Raw genomic sequence first — 14,065 nt, 5'->3', positions numbered from 1 at the left:
AACCAAAACACAGCATGAAAAATGACAGCAAAGAACATAAAGATAAAGATCCCAGACAATAATAATTGATGTTTTTTAAACCACTTTCTGTAATATCCTTACTTCAAAATAATAGTACTAATGATTTTAACTACTCCATATAGTACTACTGACAAAATTAATATTCCACCAATTTATCTACCCCACAGGCGACAATCACGAGGCATATCCTACAAAATATCACAAGTATACTTAACTAAGTGACTAACCATATTTCTTCTTTATAGCTTTTTAAATTGATGAAAAAAGTGTATCTGTATCTAGAATAAAGAAATAGTGGGCATCCTCTAATCTAGAAGCTATGAAACCACCCTAAAAAACAGCAATAAAAAATCATAGAATGCTTCTTCTACACAGAGAGAACTCAAGCAGCTCCAATCTTATTTTGGTTTGAATATGATGCATTTACACTGGTCATTTCAAGCTCATGGACCATAGTTGAGTCGTATTTCCATTTTGAGAAATTTCTTCATAGTTGAGTCATTTAATGGAAGGTGAATCCCACTTATATATAGGAGTATTAGTTTTATAAGAAATGCGAATGAAATAAGTTAATGGAACGTGGGATCTACTATCTAAGCAAAAGTGAAATAAGCATGACTCTTATTATGGAGAAGGAGAGCGTCATAAACATTACTACGACGGAATGAAGGGAGTATAATCCGTGGTTAGTGAACTTATTTGCTTCTTTAATCCGTGGTTAGTGAACTTAAATCTTGCTGCTCTTGACCACTTACCAAATAAGTAGTACTCCGTACGTACTGCTTTGGTGTTGAAAATTCATGAACAAGTGGATGTGAAGACGACAAGCTCAACAACTGTCACTTTCTAAATTCCAATAAAGTTGAAATTGTATCTATCACATGAGTTGTGTTTAGACCGTACGTGGATAAAATGAAATTTATTACTGGGGTCAATGGCTCATTGTATCTGCGTTTTGATAGTTTTTCTTGTCTGTGCATAAATGTACATTTGCATAATTGGATATTTTAAATATTTTTCAGTAAAAATCACTTCATAAAAATAATTAATTTAAAATAAATTGATTCTACTTCATTTATACTCCATCTGTCCCAAAGTAGTTGAGACAATTCCTTTGAGCACGAGAGTTAAGAAATTGATAGTATGTTAAAGGTTAAAGTGAAGATAGTAAAGTAAAAGGGGAATATAGTAAGAGAGGTGAAGAGGAAGTAAAGTATAGTGGGTAAAATATTTGCCAAAATATGAAATAACTCAACTATCTTAGGACGGAAGGAGAATTATATATGAAACCCTTATGTGAAAATTTCAAATATTCATAACTTTTTAAAGTAAATTTAGTAGTAAAAGATATTACATAATAATTTCAAATTAAGCTCAAAATAACATGTGAATTTGTCATAAAATTTTCATTCATCTTTTTTTTTATCTCATGGATATAAAGTTTCATTTAAACTATCATGTATATTTATCAATAGTAGTAGTAAATTTTACTACTACTAAGTTTGATTTAAAACAAATTAAGTTGTAATTAGGGTCAATTAATACGACACATATAAAGCATAGATTGATTTCCACACGAGATTTGTCACACATAAATGACACTTTTGTCACTGAACTTAAATTGAGTATAAAAAGTCACCAATAAATTAAATTAGATCAATATCAAAACCAGTATTCTTGACAAAATTAAATTGAAGGTGTAGGAGTATGTGTCTCAGAATATTCACAAAGACCACTGGACCACCTGATTTGAAAATTCTGCAGCTGAATATTTAAATTAGAACAATAGTTTTGTCGGCTCTTATATACTGCAACCTATATTTGCATTGTCCATCATTAGCTAACTCACTAAATCTCTCACACACTCACAAAAAAGAAACATGAAGTTTGGTAATGAATTTGCTTCACAAATGGTGCCAGAATGGCAAGAAGCTTACACAGATTATAATTTCTTGAAAAGCCTTATAAAAGAGATCCAAGTTTTCAAAAGTAACAGACCGGCCAAACCGTTTGGTCCGAGGCGATCCCAAACTCTTTACAGAGCCTTCAGTGGCCTAACACAGAGGGTGAACACCCCAAGCTCTCATCAGGCTGCAGCTGACATTGAGAGTCAAGCCATTCTCGTGCAAAACGTGAGGCGAGAAGGCGAGGAGCGTTCAGAGACGATGTTTCTGATGGCTGCAGACGAAGGAGGGGAGTACGAGATGGTGTATTTTAGAAGGCTGGATGATGAGTTCAATAAGGTGCTGAGGTTTTATAGGCTGAAAGTTGATGAGGTGATGAAGGAGGCTGCTGAGCTGAACAAGCAGATGGAGGCATTGATCGCGTTTCGTGTGAAGGTGGAGCATCCACAGGGATGGACTAATAGTGTGGAGGACACCACTCAGCTTGCCTCAGATACTGCAGCTTCTTCAGCTGCATTGTTTGCCAACAGCCCCTCTGCTATCAAAGCAAGCAGTGAGTTTTCATACAAGATTGTTTTGTGTGTGTGTGAGTACTAATTCATGGAATTTTAGACAAGATGTGTGTGAGTGTGTTTCATGTAGAATACTAATAAGTCGCGTTGAGAGTGCAAATGATGGGTGTTGTGATGATGCAGGAAGAGTTCTGATGGCTGGTATAGATGAAGAGGATTGGATACCAGGCCCCGGGCCGTCTGCTAAATCAGAGGCTAGTAGGAGAGAAGGAATTGTTGAGATGGAGGCAGTAAATGCAAGGATTCAAGAAGAGAAGAAGAATGATACCGAGGCGAAAAGGCTGGCGCCTCTAGAGGTTCTTAAACAGGTCAAGTTTAACATTACTCAAGAAACACCTCGCTCGACAATCAAAGGATTCCTCAATCTTCCTAACCAGGCAGATTTGAAGTTCACTGAGGATAATTTGAAGAAAGCAGAAGAGCAGCTTAAGAGGGCTTTTGTTGGATTTTATCTGAAGCTGAGGCTTCTCAAAAGCTACAGGTATATATATGACTTCTAGACGTTAAGGCTGTGAATATTGATTTTGTAATTTACATACTGCTTGTGCAATTGGAACAGTTTTCTGAATATTATGGCATTCTCAAAGATCATGAAGAAATATGATAAGGTTGCAGAAAGAAGTGCATCAAAATCTTACATGAGAATGGTTGATAACTCCTATTTGGGCAGTTCTGAGGAGGTAAAAAAAAACATTCAAAAATTCCTTTGTAGTGTAAAATTCAATCTGAAATATGGATATTTTGTTATTATAGGTGAGCAAGCTGTTGGAGAGGGTAGAAGCCACCTTCATCAAGCATTTCTCAAACTCGAACCGCAGCAAAGGAATGAACATCTTGAGGCCTAAAAGAAAAAGGGAAACACATAGAATTACATTCTCCACGGGTAAGATATTGGGCGTTGTCTCAAGCGCAAATTTTCTTCTCAGAACTGAAAAATAACATGCATGAATTCTATGTCCTGCAGGATTTCTATTTGGTTGCACAGTTGCTCTTATCGTAGCACTGATTCTGATCGTTCGTGCACGTAAAATACTTGACCACCAAGGGAGAGCGATCTACATGGAAACCATGTTTCCCCTCTATAGGTCAGAAAAATCAAACCTCTTCACCATCTCTCCATTTTCTTTTAATTTATATAAACTTGTTACTAAGCTGAATGATTTTGTGTCACAGTTTGTTTGGGTTCATCGTTCTCCACATAATAATGTATGCTGCAAACATATACTTCTGGAGGCGGTATCGAGTGAATTACTCCTTCATATTTGGATTCAAGGAAGGAACAGAACTAGGATACAGAGAGGTTCTGCTTCTTGGATTCAGTTTGAGTGTGTTGGCTCTAGCCAGTGTTCTTGCGAATCTCGACATGGAAATGGATCCAATCACAGCTGACTACAAACCCATTACTGAACTACTTCCTCTTGGACTAGTAGTGGTAATAATCTTAACCATAGTTTTGTTTAATGAAATATGCATATCTTGAAGATTAAACATTTGTCATATTTTTGTGCAGCTTGTGGTTGTGATTATGCTGTGCCCTCTCAACATCTTGTACCGTTCGAGCCGCTATTTTCTACTCGTCTGCACCTTCCACTCCCTCTTAGCTCCTCTCTATAAGGTAAGAAGAAACATAAAATCTTGTGATTGATTGATTGATTAAACTAACACAGTGATGCATACTATTCTTGAAGGTTACATTGCCAGATTTCTTCCTAGCTGACCAGATAACAAGCCAAGTTCAAGCTCTAAGAAGTCTAGAGTTCTACATTTGCTACTATGGTTGGGGAGACTACAAACACAGGCAAAGCAACTGCAAATCATCCTATGTTTTCAACACCTTCTCTTTCATCATCGCTGGAGTCCCATACGTATGGCGCCTCCTGCAGGTGCATAGAATCAAAATCTAAAATCAATCATCAGAGAGCAAAATAGTGTTCATGGCAGCTGCGAAACTCATGGTTTCTTGATTTTTTGCAGTGTCTGCGTCGCCTCTATGACGAAAGAGACCCTCATCAAGGCTACAATGGGGTGAAATATCTGGCGACAATCCTAGCAGTGTGTGCAAGAACAGCCTACATACTCAACGATGGGGTTACCTGGAAGATCATAGCTTGGACCACCTCAATCTTAGCAACGATCCTCAGCACGTATTGGGACATAGTCGTAGATTGGGGGCTGCTACAAAGCAAATCCAAGAACAGATGGTTGAGAGACAAGCTGCTTGTCCCATACAAGAGAGTCTACTTTGTAGCCATTGTAAGAACACCACTAATTCTCTAGAAGCAGATTTTTGGTGCATAGTAACTGTGGTAACTGACAGTTAATATTGTTCGTTTCCCTGCAGATTTTGAATGTATTGCTGAGATTAGCATGGATGCAGACTGTGATGAGGATCACCGTTTTCTCACTGCATAGGCAGACAATGGTTACCCTCGTGGCTTCTCTAGAGATCCTTCGTCGCGGTCTCTGGAACTTCTTCAGGTCATTACAATCTTCAAATTTGGATGGAAGAATTTTGTTCTGGTAATAAATATGTCACGTGTAATGGAATTAGTTTCTTAAATGTGCAGGCTGGAGAACGAACATCTCAACAACGTTGGAAAATTCCGAGCTTTCAAATCAGTGCCATTACCGTTCAATTACGATGAAGATGGACACAAACATGATTAGAAATGCAGCTGCAAGATTTGTAGTACATGGGTTAAGAACGTGGCCTATTCTTTGTATCTTTACACATTTCAAATTGTAATCGGAAAAATTCACATATTGTGAAGTCTTTTTGCATAATATTAAATGTTTTTATAAACAAATTTCAGATTCAAAGCACAGACCCATGCTTGATGACTAACTTCTAATCTGCCAAACCTAAACACAGCATGAAAAATGACAGCAAAGAACACACAGATAAAGATAGTACAATACTACTGCATTTCTTAGTTACCTAGATTTCCTGCAAGGAAGAAATACAGATAAGTGGACAATATATTCTTTGCAAAGAGAGTAGGTTGAAGGATTCACTGGAAAGGCTGGAGTACTACTATCTTCATTAGCAGTACAAGGAAGAAAAATAAGTAATCCAAGGAACAAAACATGTTAACAAAGAATCTCCTTTTCGCATTCTAAAATGCATAAAACCCTTATGGATATCCGTCTAAAGGGAATGATAGCTAAAGTACACATCAAAATTTCCCTCTATTCATTTCTAACATAGGAGGTCCCAGTTTATGAACAATCACATTTAGTTGATGAAGTTGAAGATATGTCGGAAACTCAGAGAGTAAGAACACTACCTCATACTTTATCCAATTTATTAGCAGAAGCTTAACAGAAGGAAATACCATAATCAGGATGACAGGGGATGGGGTAGAATTAATGGCCAATAGTGGATTCGAATGAAGAACCTCCAAATGTCTGCTCAGATGGTAAAATTAGTGCACCTTGAGCTGAACTCTTAGTGAGATGTCAGCGAAGGAGGCTATTTTTCACCTGCATCATAAATTAGGTAATATCCTTGATTTTTTAACACATGCTTAATTGTAACTGTAAAACGTCTAATCCATATATTGAAAAGTATCTTTGCATAATATTCAACGGTGTTCAGCATTATCAACATTTATTCTGCTTCAAAGAACAGATCCATTCCTAATGACCAACTCCACATCTGCCAAACTTCATTACAGCATGAACAATTACTGTAAAGACCATAAAGACAACGATAAAGATTGTCAATCAAAGTTTCACAGTTCACTTGTATTCCTTGCATCATTCAAGACCTAAGTATCAAGTAGCCATTGTCAAAATGGCGTGCATTGACATGATATAAATCTGCCCCTCAAGTGACGTGAGATGTGTAGAAGAAAGCTCAATAGTGCGTGATATGAGGAAGAAAAGTAGACCCTGATATTTCTTATAAGCAGAAAAGTAAGTAATTAGAGATGCTAAATATCTTGAAGGCACACAGTAACTCCTTTATACATGAGGATAGAATGACAGCCTTCCAGAAGTCGCCTTTGGATATCTGTCGAAAGTGATTAGAATTTGTAAATCTCCAAGTATCCAAGAACTCTTTACTACTCCTACTATATAGAAGCTCATACAAAGTGTACAAGGAGAACTCAAAAGTATTAAAGTATAAAGAGTGCAAGGAGAACTCCAGAAGTCTCCTATATTCTTTAGGTTTGAACATATGATGCATTTATAATGATCATTTCAAGCTCATGGATACAAAGTATAAAAGTATTCCACATTCATCTCCAACCAAACAACTCTCAAACATACATATCTATTCGTTTTAGCTTCCAAGCTTCTTCCCTATTCAGAGAGAGTCACATTTACAAATCATATCCAGAAATGAACATGCATATCAAGGCAGCACATAACAAACTATATAAACAGACTGCAAATATCCTCAAAATAAATCGATCCAACGAGTTAACACAGTGATATGCAGTATACAATGATAAATTTTCCTTTCTATGCCCAATGTAATTAATTGATGATTGCAGGGGTCAGCTCAATATCCTATCTAATTATTGAAAACAAAAAATATCTTCTTCGAATCTTGACAATGAGCAACCATGAAAAAACGAAGATCAGTCCCACCAAATCAAGATAGCTTCTTTGAAACATTACCCCCTAAAAAACTTGCTCCTTTTCCTTCTTCTCCGAATCTTCTTCCCCGCTCAATTTTTCCTTCTCCTTCTCCTCCTCCAACTGCTTCACCGCCTCCTCCTCGAGAGACTTCTCCGCCTGCAGAATCGGTGCATAATAATCTGAATGCGCCTCCATACACTTCTTAAGAGCTGTAGTCACCTGGAAACACTTCTGCACTACATCCTCTTCCTTCTTCTCTGCTTCCTCGATACACTTCTCCCACTCCACAAATGTCTCTTTACATCCACCCCCTTTCATAAACAAGCAGAACCCACATTCACCCTCCTCTTCTTCTTCCCCTTCCGCATCTCCATCTTCCAAAGGGGTCTCTTCTGCTTTCGGATTTTCTTGAATTCCGGCAGTCTTTGTATCTGCTGGTGGATCGAGGGTTTCATGGATTAGGGTTCTTGATTCGGGGATCTGCGGTTGCTGGTCGGAATCGGATTGGTGGGGTTTAGTGGAGTTAGAGGAAGCCATGGTAAGCGACTGGCGGCGGCCGGAGAGGAGGTCGGATTCGGTTGCGTGTGCTAAAACCTCTTGTTAAACCCCCGCTGCAATATTCAGTACTGTTTTTATTTTTATATCTGACGAAAATATTTAAAGTTAAACGAAAAACATAAATTTGCCGGAAAACTTGTTGCCAGGATATCTTGTTGTACTCCCTCTATTCCATTATAAGTGAAACATACCACCTCCGTCTCACATTAAGTGTCACATTTAGTGTAGGCGTAGACTTTAAGAAATGTAAATAAAAGTTCGTCCCACATTTAGTATAGGCATAGACTTTAAAAAAACGTAAATAAAAGTAGTTGAATAAGTTAGTGGACTATATAAGGTACACTTATATATATTAATTTTATAATAAAATGTGAGTAGAAGTGGAATATCAGATCTACTTACCATTTGGCTGGTCAATTTATGTGTAATTTTAAATTTACAATTATGACGGACGAAATCTAAGGTTGTTTAAATACACATAGCCCTCTTAATGGGAAAATTATTGTAACAATAAACGACCTCGTTCCAGTAAGCGGGGACAATAGTGCAATGGCACGAGAAACACATCATTTTATTGAGGTCGGAATGAGTTTGTTTAACATACCAACATGCAAGCAATTTCTAGCCTCCACATCATTTTAAAGTTGGGAGATTTTAATTTCATGGTAAAATCAAAACAAATTGAAAATTCATGTATTATCATACTACTAACTTAAACCAGTATTTTTGAATTTATTCGCAATTTAAGAACTGAGTAAAAGTTTTTATAATTGGAAGTTAATATACCCTTTAATTTTGTAGTATTTCAATATTAGAACCTTTTCTAGTTGGAACATACCTGAATTATGAATTCATATCATATTTTGGTATCTCATATGAAGTAGTAGTAGATACATGTATGATTGATTACAACACATTGAAGAGATGCATTAATTAATTCATCAAGTACATTTTATTATAAAACTATTCCCCAAGAGAAACTCATAATTTAGGCTATAGCCGCAGCAAAATCATAAAAACAAAAACGTGCTCAAAATTCATAGAATTTCAAAGTAAGCATCAACATCTACTCGTCCTTTTCATCTTTTTCATTATCATTATCATCCTCATCTTCATAGTAAGTAAAAGGGAGTGGCACTGACTTGAAAGCTCGGAATTTTCCTACATTATTCAAGTGCTCATTCTCCAACCTGATCAATACAAACTCATCTTAGTTCCCTTTCCATTCAGCATATCCAAAAGCTACAAGAGTGGCTACATTTACCTAAAGAAGTTCCATAACCCACGCCGCAGAATTTCTAGGCATGAAAATATTGTTGACACCGTCTTCCCATGCAGCGAATGCACGTCTAGCATCAAGACAAGCTGCAGCCAAGCGAATCTGAGAAAAATATCCAAAACCTGTGACAGAGTGGATCAAGAAAGATGTGAATCAAAAGGTATGAGGGAGGCAGAGAAAAAAAGTGTGAGTTTGTGTAATGTTTACTATAGCAACAAAGTAGACGTTTTTATGAGGGATGATGAGTTTATCTCTGAGAAACGGGTTCTTGGACTGCCTCTGCAGAAGCCCCCAGTCGACAACGATATCCCAGTATGTGTTGGCTATAGCAGCAACTGCTGAGCTCAGCAATGCCAACACTTTCCATACTGTTTTCTTTCTGAATTCAAACGCTGTCCTGATTACGACAGCAACAATCGTCGTGAAATACCTCAGACCGTTGTATACGTGAACCGATTCTTTCTCTTCAAACAACCTACGCACACACTGCAATGATGGATGAATGAAGATACCGTTGTTTAATCCGTCATTCAGAGTGAGGATTATGGAAAAGAGAGATGGATATAGAGAAAGGAAAGCTCTGAACCTGAAGAAAGCGAAACCAGTATGGTACAACTGCAATGACAAAATAGAAAGCATTATAGACTTCATCACTGCTGCATCTTGTCAACCTTCGAGCTAATTGTCTACCACCACCGTAGAAACATACGTAATACTCAAAGTTCCTTATAGCCTGTACCTGTAGTCAAATAGATCACAAGAACTGCTCACAGAGATACCTACAGAATAGAGAATAGAAATCACAACCATCGAATATCACCAAAACATGTGAAACCTGGCTAGTGAGTTGGTCAGCCAAGAAAAAGTCTGGGAGTGTAACCTACAAGATAAAATTGGATTACCAAATCAGAGACTAACTGAAAACTGTGATGATATTTACATTGACAGAACCTGTCTGTGTTGAGCTCACCTTATAAAGAGGAGCACAAACACAACGAAACACACACTTTATCAGGTAGAAACGACTTGAACGATACATGAAATTGAAGGGGCAAAACATTATTGCTAGAACAACCTATAAATAAGCATATAATTAGAACACACATGGCGTAGCACAACAAACTTTCAGTATATAATATAAAATTTTTCATATTCTCACAATGATTAAGCCTAAAGGGAGAAGTTCAATATATGTTTCGAAATGTTGAGTATCTGAGTCCATCTTTACGTGCAGGTGTGCTAGGAAAGTAACAAGAGCCATCACGCCAAGACCACTGCTAAGTAGAAACACTTCTCGGTAGCCTAATTCAGTCCCCTTCCTAAACCCAAATATGAATGGATAGTTGATTTTGTAACGCCTCCAAAAATAAATGTTTGCAGCGTATACAAGCATGTGTAGCACTGTAAACGCAAAGAAGCTGCAAAGAGTTTAAATCGGAAATCAGTAGCATAGTAAGAAAGCACGTAGAAAAAGGTAATTTATGCTTGCAGTATATTAATACCCATAGAGAGGGAAGATAATTTCTATGTATAAGGTTGCACTCTTTATGTGCATCAGTTTTCTATCTTCCATAAGTAGAATAACAGCAACAACTAGCGCGACTGAACAACCAGAAAAGAAACCTGGAACCACCAAAAATTAGAAGACAAATACAGCAATTAACTTCATAGATACGCATTCATAATAATACTTGTAGCTTTCAGCTACATAATATCAAAGTGCAATGTTGGTCGGCTAACTTACCCGAACAGAATGTTATTCGATGCCTCTCAATCTTCTGTTTGGGTCTAAGTAGTTTCATTCCTCCCTGACGGTTGGAATTCAAAAAGTTCTTAATGAATACTGCCTCAACTCTTTCCATCAGATTTATAACCTGGGATTATAGGAGCAAAACTGTACAAATTCATCACTGGTTTCACAAGAAGCAGCATAGATCTACTATATTTTAAATATGTAAATTAAATTATTAGACTTTCTGTATAAGAACGAAGAATCAGACACACCTCATCAGAGCTTCCAAGGTAAGAGTCATCCACGATTTTCATGTACGATCTTGCAACGAGCCTTGACGTTATCTGCAAGCAATAAGTAACTAGAACGCTTACATATACTCAGGGATCCGGACAACCATGGACTGCTACTCTTTTGTGTAAAATATAAGATTGCCACCATAACATAGAAAAAAGATAAGACCACCAGTTATAGAACCTTATCATATTTCTTGAGGATCTTCGAAAAGGCGGAGATATTCATGAAACTGCTTGTTCATTCAACAAATACATCATAAGAGAAACAAAAACTTTTAGAAGGAAAAAAACAATGCTGTCTTTGATCATCAAAGTGTACCTGTAATGCTTTAGAAGACAAAGCTTTTGATAGAACTCAATAAACGCAGTCTTTAATCTTTCTTCAACCTCCTTCAGTTCTTCCTTGTTGTAACTTAGACCTTTTTCCCTGGTGTCAGTGAAGACTCCTTTAATAGTTGCCATTGGACTATCATATGTATTTTGAATCTTTATTCGATCAAGGATATCTAAATTAGTTGTTTCATGTTCATCTGTGATTTCCCTATCTGCCGAATTATTTGTGTGAAGGACATCAACCACAGGATGACTATCAGATTGCTGCTCTTGAAAGCTCAAGTCCGCTCCTGTAATAGTACTTCAGTTTTTAAAAAGAAAAGAAAACTATCTTCAATCGAAAAATGAGCAAATTATGTGTGATTGTGAAGTGTAAAGATCAGAACTGCATCACCACCAGAAGAGCCATGCTGCTGCTGATTTCTACAACTCATTTCACCTCCAGGTTTCCTATCCACTTTCCCTGCATATATAAACTGAAACGCATCATTATAGAAAAATATTGGTACTATAGCAGAATAAAAGCGAACAAATCAAATCACATGACATAAATAATCAATTTGATTCCCCAGAAATGTCAAATTGTCGACCCATATCAGGTCAATATTATTCAATATTTCACATCAGAGGGCATAGAAGATATCTTCATGAAGTGGCACATGCTTTTTGGTTTATAAATGCTAAAACTTCATGAAGATGTCCTCTATGCATAGTTATTTAGATCAGCCTAATCACCTGTCTATCTTTATCCATCGATTTCATTTTGTTTACACAACTAAAGCAGTTGAAGCATAAAGCGGTGTATAACTAAGATCAAGCAAGCAGTTGAAGCATAATGTGGTGTACAACTATGATCAAGTAAGCAGTTGAAGTATATAATTAAGATCAACTAACCCCAAAGAAATAGGGATTTAAATACTGAAAGTGGTTATCTATTTTGCTAGCCATATCACCTACCAATACTTTCAGCTTTGCCTGGAGGTATAATCTTCGATGGATCCAAATTGCTGATCTCCGAACAGACGGACTTCAGTGGAATCGATCCATGAGAGCTAGGATTAATTATTTTGATCCTTAGTGCAACCAATGTCTCCATCTGCTTCTTTAGTGAAGCAGCTTCTCTGATCATTTCTTCCACCTTATCCTTAAAAAAGTTGTTCGTCTTGTTGAGCTCATCATCAAGTTTTCTGAAAAAATTTCTCTCATTACCTTCTCCTTCTGTTGGGGCCACAATCAATCTGGTGTTATATAACTTTCTGGAATTCTCTTGTAGAACAGTATGAACAGCTATAACTTGGTTCTCAATATCATCATGACTGTCGATATTGGCTTCACGTAGACTCGAACTGTTGAAGTTCTTGAGTGAGAATCTCTTCGAAGAAGCTCTTGCTAGATTCGGATTGCTTTGCCTAAAACTGCGTATTCTGTGTAATATGTGTTTGAGTTCATTGTAGTCGACGTATGCCTCTGTCCACTCCGGCACCTTATGTTTCTTGAAATCTTTCCCAAATTTCATAGATGCATGTGTCTTCTTCAAAACACAGAAACATTTCATCAGCTACACCAATCCAAACTTATCAATGTCGAAAACAAGAAAGTTGATTTTGCACAAGCATACTTGCTCATACATTATGCATATACTAGTAAAAGCTTTAGATCAGTCTACCTAAAATAATGATTTAGTCATAGTCAGTGCAAAAGGAGAAGTTTTGCAACTAATCACAAAATAAACTCAGTAACACAAACTGATCAGTTGAGTTAGTAATTTTAGAACGATGAAGATAATACATCTAGCATAACAATCTCATGCTCCTACCATACCTGCATGCCTTAAACCAACGCCCATATTTGGCCAAAACATTAGTTACAGATTCTCCAAGAAAAAGGAAAACAATAATATGCATACACTGGTAGATATTCGATTTAATGATCCACATTACACACAGACTCACAGTATATGCATTTCCTGTAACAGATGCAACACTCAGAGCCAAAAAAACACTTGCTATATCAATAATCCAAAAAACCTAAGCAACAATCAGAATTCAGCATTGCCACCAAATAGATTAACATCGAAACAGAGAAATAAAAAATACCTTAAAATTGGTTGTTCATTCGAGAATTGGGCGTGTTTTCGGTGAATGATGCATGCCAAAGGAGGAGGCGTATGAATTGGTTTAAGGTGGATGGGAATGGTGATTTGATTGTTATACAATTATTATTATTACCGCCGATCTTCCCACCGTTTGCTAACACGTATACCATCGATTTAGTCGACAGCGGCGGGACCGCTACTTGAAGCTAACAGACAAACTGCATTCTTTTCTTGGAGACCCTAACTTTATCTTCAGAGCTTCGAAACTTGTACAATGGCGGTCTCCAATCTAATCTTCCTCACTTTCATTTTTCAATTCTAATTAAATCTTTAAATGGTTTTTTATCCTCCATCACAGATTGGGATTTTAAATACATGTATTTAAATAAATCAATGCAATATTTAATTTATTATTTTGTAAAGTATATAGTTTAAACTTTCATCGTCAATACCATTTTGAAACTTTTAACAGAGTTTATTGCAATTGGAGTTTGTGGAGTACCTTTGTAGAACTTGTAATTATGATACTTTCGATTAGTGCTAAGTCGATACGATATATCGTATCAAAAACGTTGTATCATGTATCGTATCGAAAATATTGATATCGTATCGAAAGTTTCAATATACTGTTCATAACGATATATCAAAGATCGATATGATATACCGAAATATCGTACCGTTCAAA

At 36.7% G+C, this 14,065-nt stretch overlaps 3 protein-coding genes across 6 annotated transcripts; 1 reads left to right on the top strand and 2 right to left on the bottom strand.

The window, feature by feature from the left end:
• The first annotated feature begins 1,858 nt into the window (after positions 1–1,858).
• Positions 1,859–5,304, top strand: LOC125205640 (phosphate transporter PHO1 homolog 3-like). Its single transcript, XM_089061973.1, has 11 exons — positions 1,859–2,478; positions 2,621–2,978; positions 3,057–3,177; positions 3,251–3,380; positions 3,462–3,582; positions 3,671–3,929; positions 4,008–4,112; positions 4,186–4,380; positions 4,472–4,750; positions 4,839–4,975; positions 5,065–5,304. Exons 1-11 carry the CDS (start codon positions 1,902–1,904, stop codon positions 5,162–5,164), a joined length of 2,382 nt encoding a protein of 793 aa, XP_088918099.1. The 5' UTR covers positions 1,859–1,901; the 3' UTR covers positions 5,165–5,304.
• Positions 5,127–8,837, bottom strand: LOC125205641 (uncharacterized). Of its 3 annotated transcripts, none has more exons than XM_089061975.1 (3): positions 8,788–8,837; positions 7,127–7,698; positions 5,127–5,980 (listed from the first exon to the last, which is right to left on the bottom strand). In XM_089061975.1, exon 2 carries the CDS (start codon positions 7,622–7,624, stop codon positions 7,130–7,132), a length of 495 nt encoding a protein of 164 aa, XP_088918101.1. In that variant the 5' UTR covers positions 7,625–7,698; positions 8,788–8,837; the 3' UTR covers positions 5,127–5,980; positions 7,127–7,129. The 3 variants fall into 3 exon arrangements, with proteins under 3 accessions (XP_088918101.1, XP_047960656.1, XP_088918100.1); XM_048104699.2 differs by lacking the exon at positions 5,127–5,980 and adding an exon at positions 6,226–6,512; XM_089061974.1 differs by lacking the exon at positions 5,127–5,980 and having other exon boundaries at positions 6,883–7,698.
• Positions 8,548–13,708, bottom strand: LOC125207182 (phosphate transporter PHO1 homolog 10-like). 2 transcript variants are annotated; one of them, XM_089061972.1, is made up of 15 exons: positions 13,382–13,703; positions 12,243–12,816; positions 11,683–11,748; positions 11,272–11,575; positions 11,134–11,182; positions 10,929–11,000; positions 10,669–10,798; positions 10,427–10,547; positions 10,084–10,342; positions 9,895–9,999; positions 9,760–9,804; positions 9,511–9,663; positions 9,132–9,410; positions 8,910–9,046; positions 8,548–8,835 (listed from the first exon to the last, which is right to left on the bottom strand). In XM_089061972.1, the coding sequence occupies exons 2-15, from the start codon at positions 12,799–12,801 to the stop codon at positions 8,712–8,714; spliced, it is 2,403 nt and encodes an 800-aa protein (XP_088918098.1). In that variant the 5' UTR covers positions 12,802–12,816; positions 13,382–13,703; the 3' UTR covers positions 8,548–8,711. The 2 variants fall into 2 exon arrangements, 1 of the variants encoding a protein (XP_088918098.1); XR_016133020.1 differs by having other exon boundaries at positions 8,788–8,835; positions 8,910–9,056; positions 9,176–9,410; positions 13,382–13,708.
• Between the last annotated feature and the right edge of the window lie 357 nt (positions 13,709–14,065).

The sequence above is a fragment of the Salvia hispanica genome, chromosome 6, assembly GCF_029641045.1.
Source record: "Salvia hispanica isolate PSC_SH4W2 chromosome 6, Shi_PSC_v1, whole genome shotgun sequence".
NCBI lineage: Eukaryota > Viridiplantae > Streptophyta > Magnoliopsida > Lamiales > Lamiaceae > Salvia > Salvia hispanica.
Note: the sequence above shows the minus strand (reverse complement) of the source record. Positions and strands in the feature narration are given on the sequence as shown.

Coding starts and splice junctions, on each gene's coding strand:
- LOC125205641 (XM_089061975.1), bottom strand. CDS start 7,624: ATGGCTTCCTCTAACTCCACTAAACCCCACCAATCCGATTCCGACCAG.
- LOC125207182 (XM_089061972.1), bottom strand. CDS start 12,801: ATGAAATTTGGGAAAGATTTCAAGAAACATAAGGTGCCGGAGTGGACA. Junction 11,183..11,271: donor TGTCTTCTAAAGCATTACAG/GTACACTTTGAT, acceptor ATGAACAAGCAG/TTTCATGAATATCTCCGCCT. Junction 11,001..11,133: donor TCCTCAAGAAATATGATAAG/GTTCTATAACTG, acceptor TATTGCTTGCAG/ATAACGTCAAGGCTCGTTGC.
- LOC125205640 (XM_089061973.1), top strand. CDS start 1,902: ATGAAGTTTGGTAATGAATTTGCTTCACAAATGGTGCCAGAATGGCAA. Junction 2,479..2,620: donor CTCTGCTATCAAAGCAAGCA/GTGAGTTTTCAT, acceptor GTGATGATGCAG/GAAGAGTTCTGATGGCTGGT. Junction 4,976..5,064: donor GGTCTCTGGAACTTCTTCAG/GTCATTACAATC, acceptor TTAAATGTGCAG/GCTGGAGAACGAACATCTCA.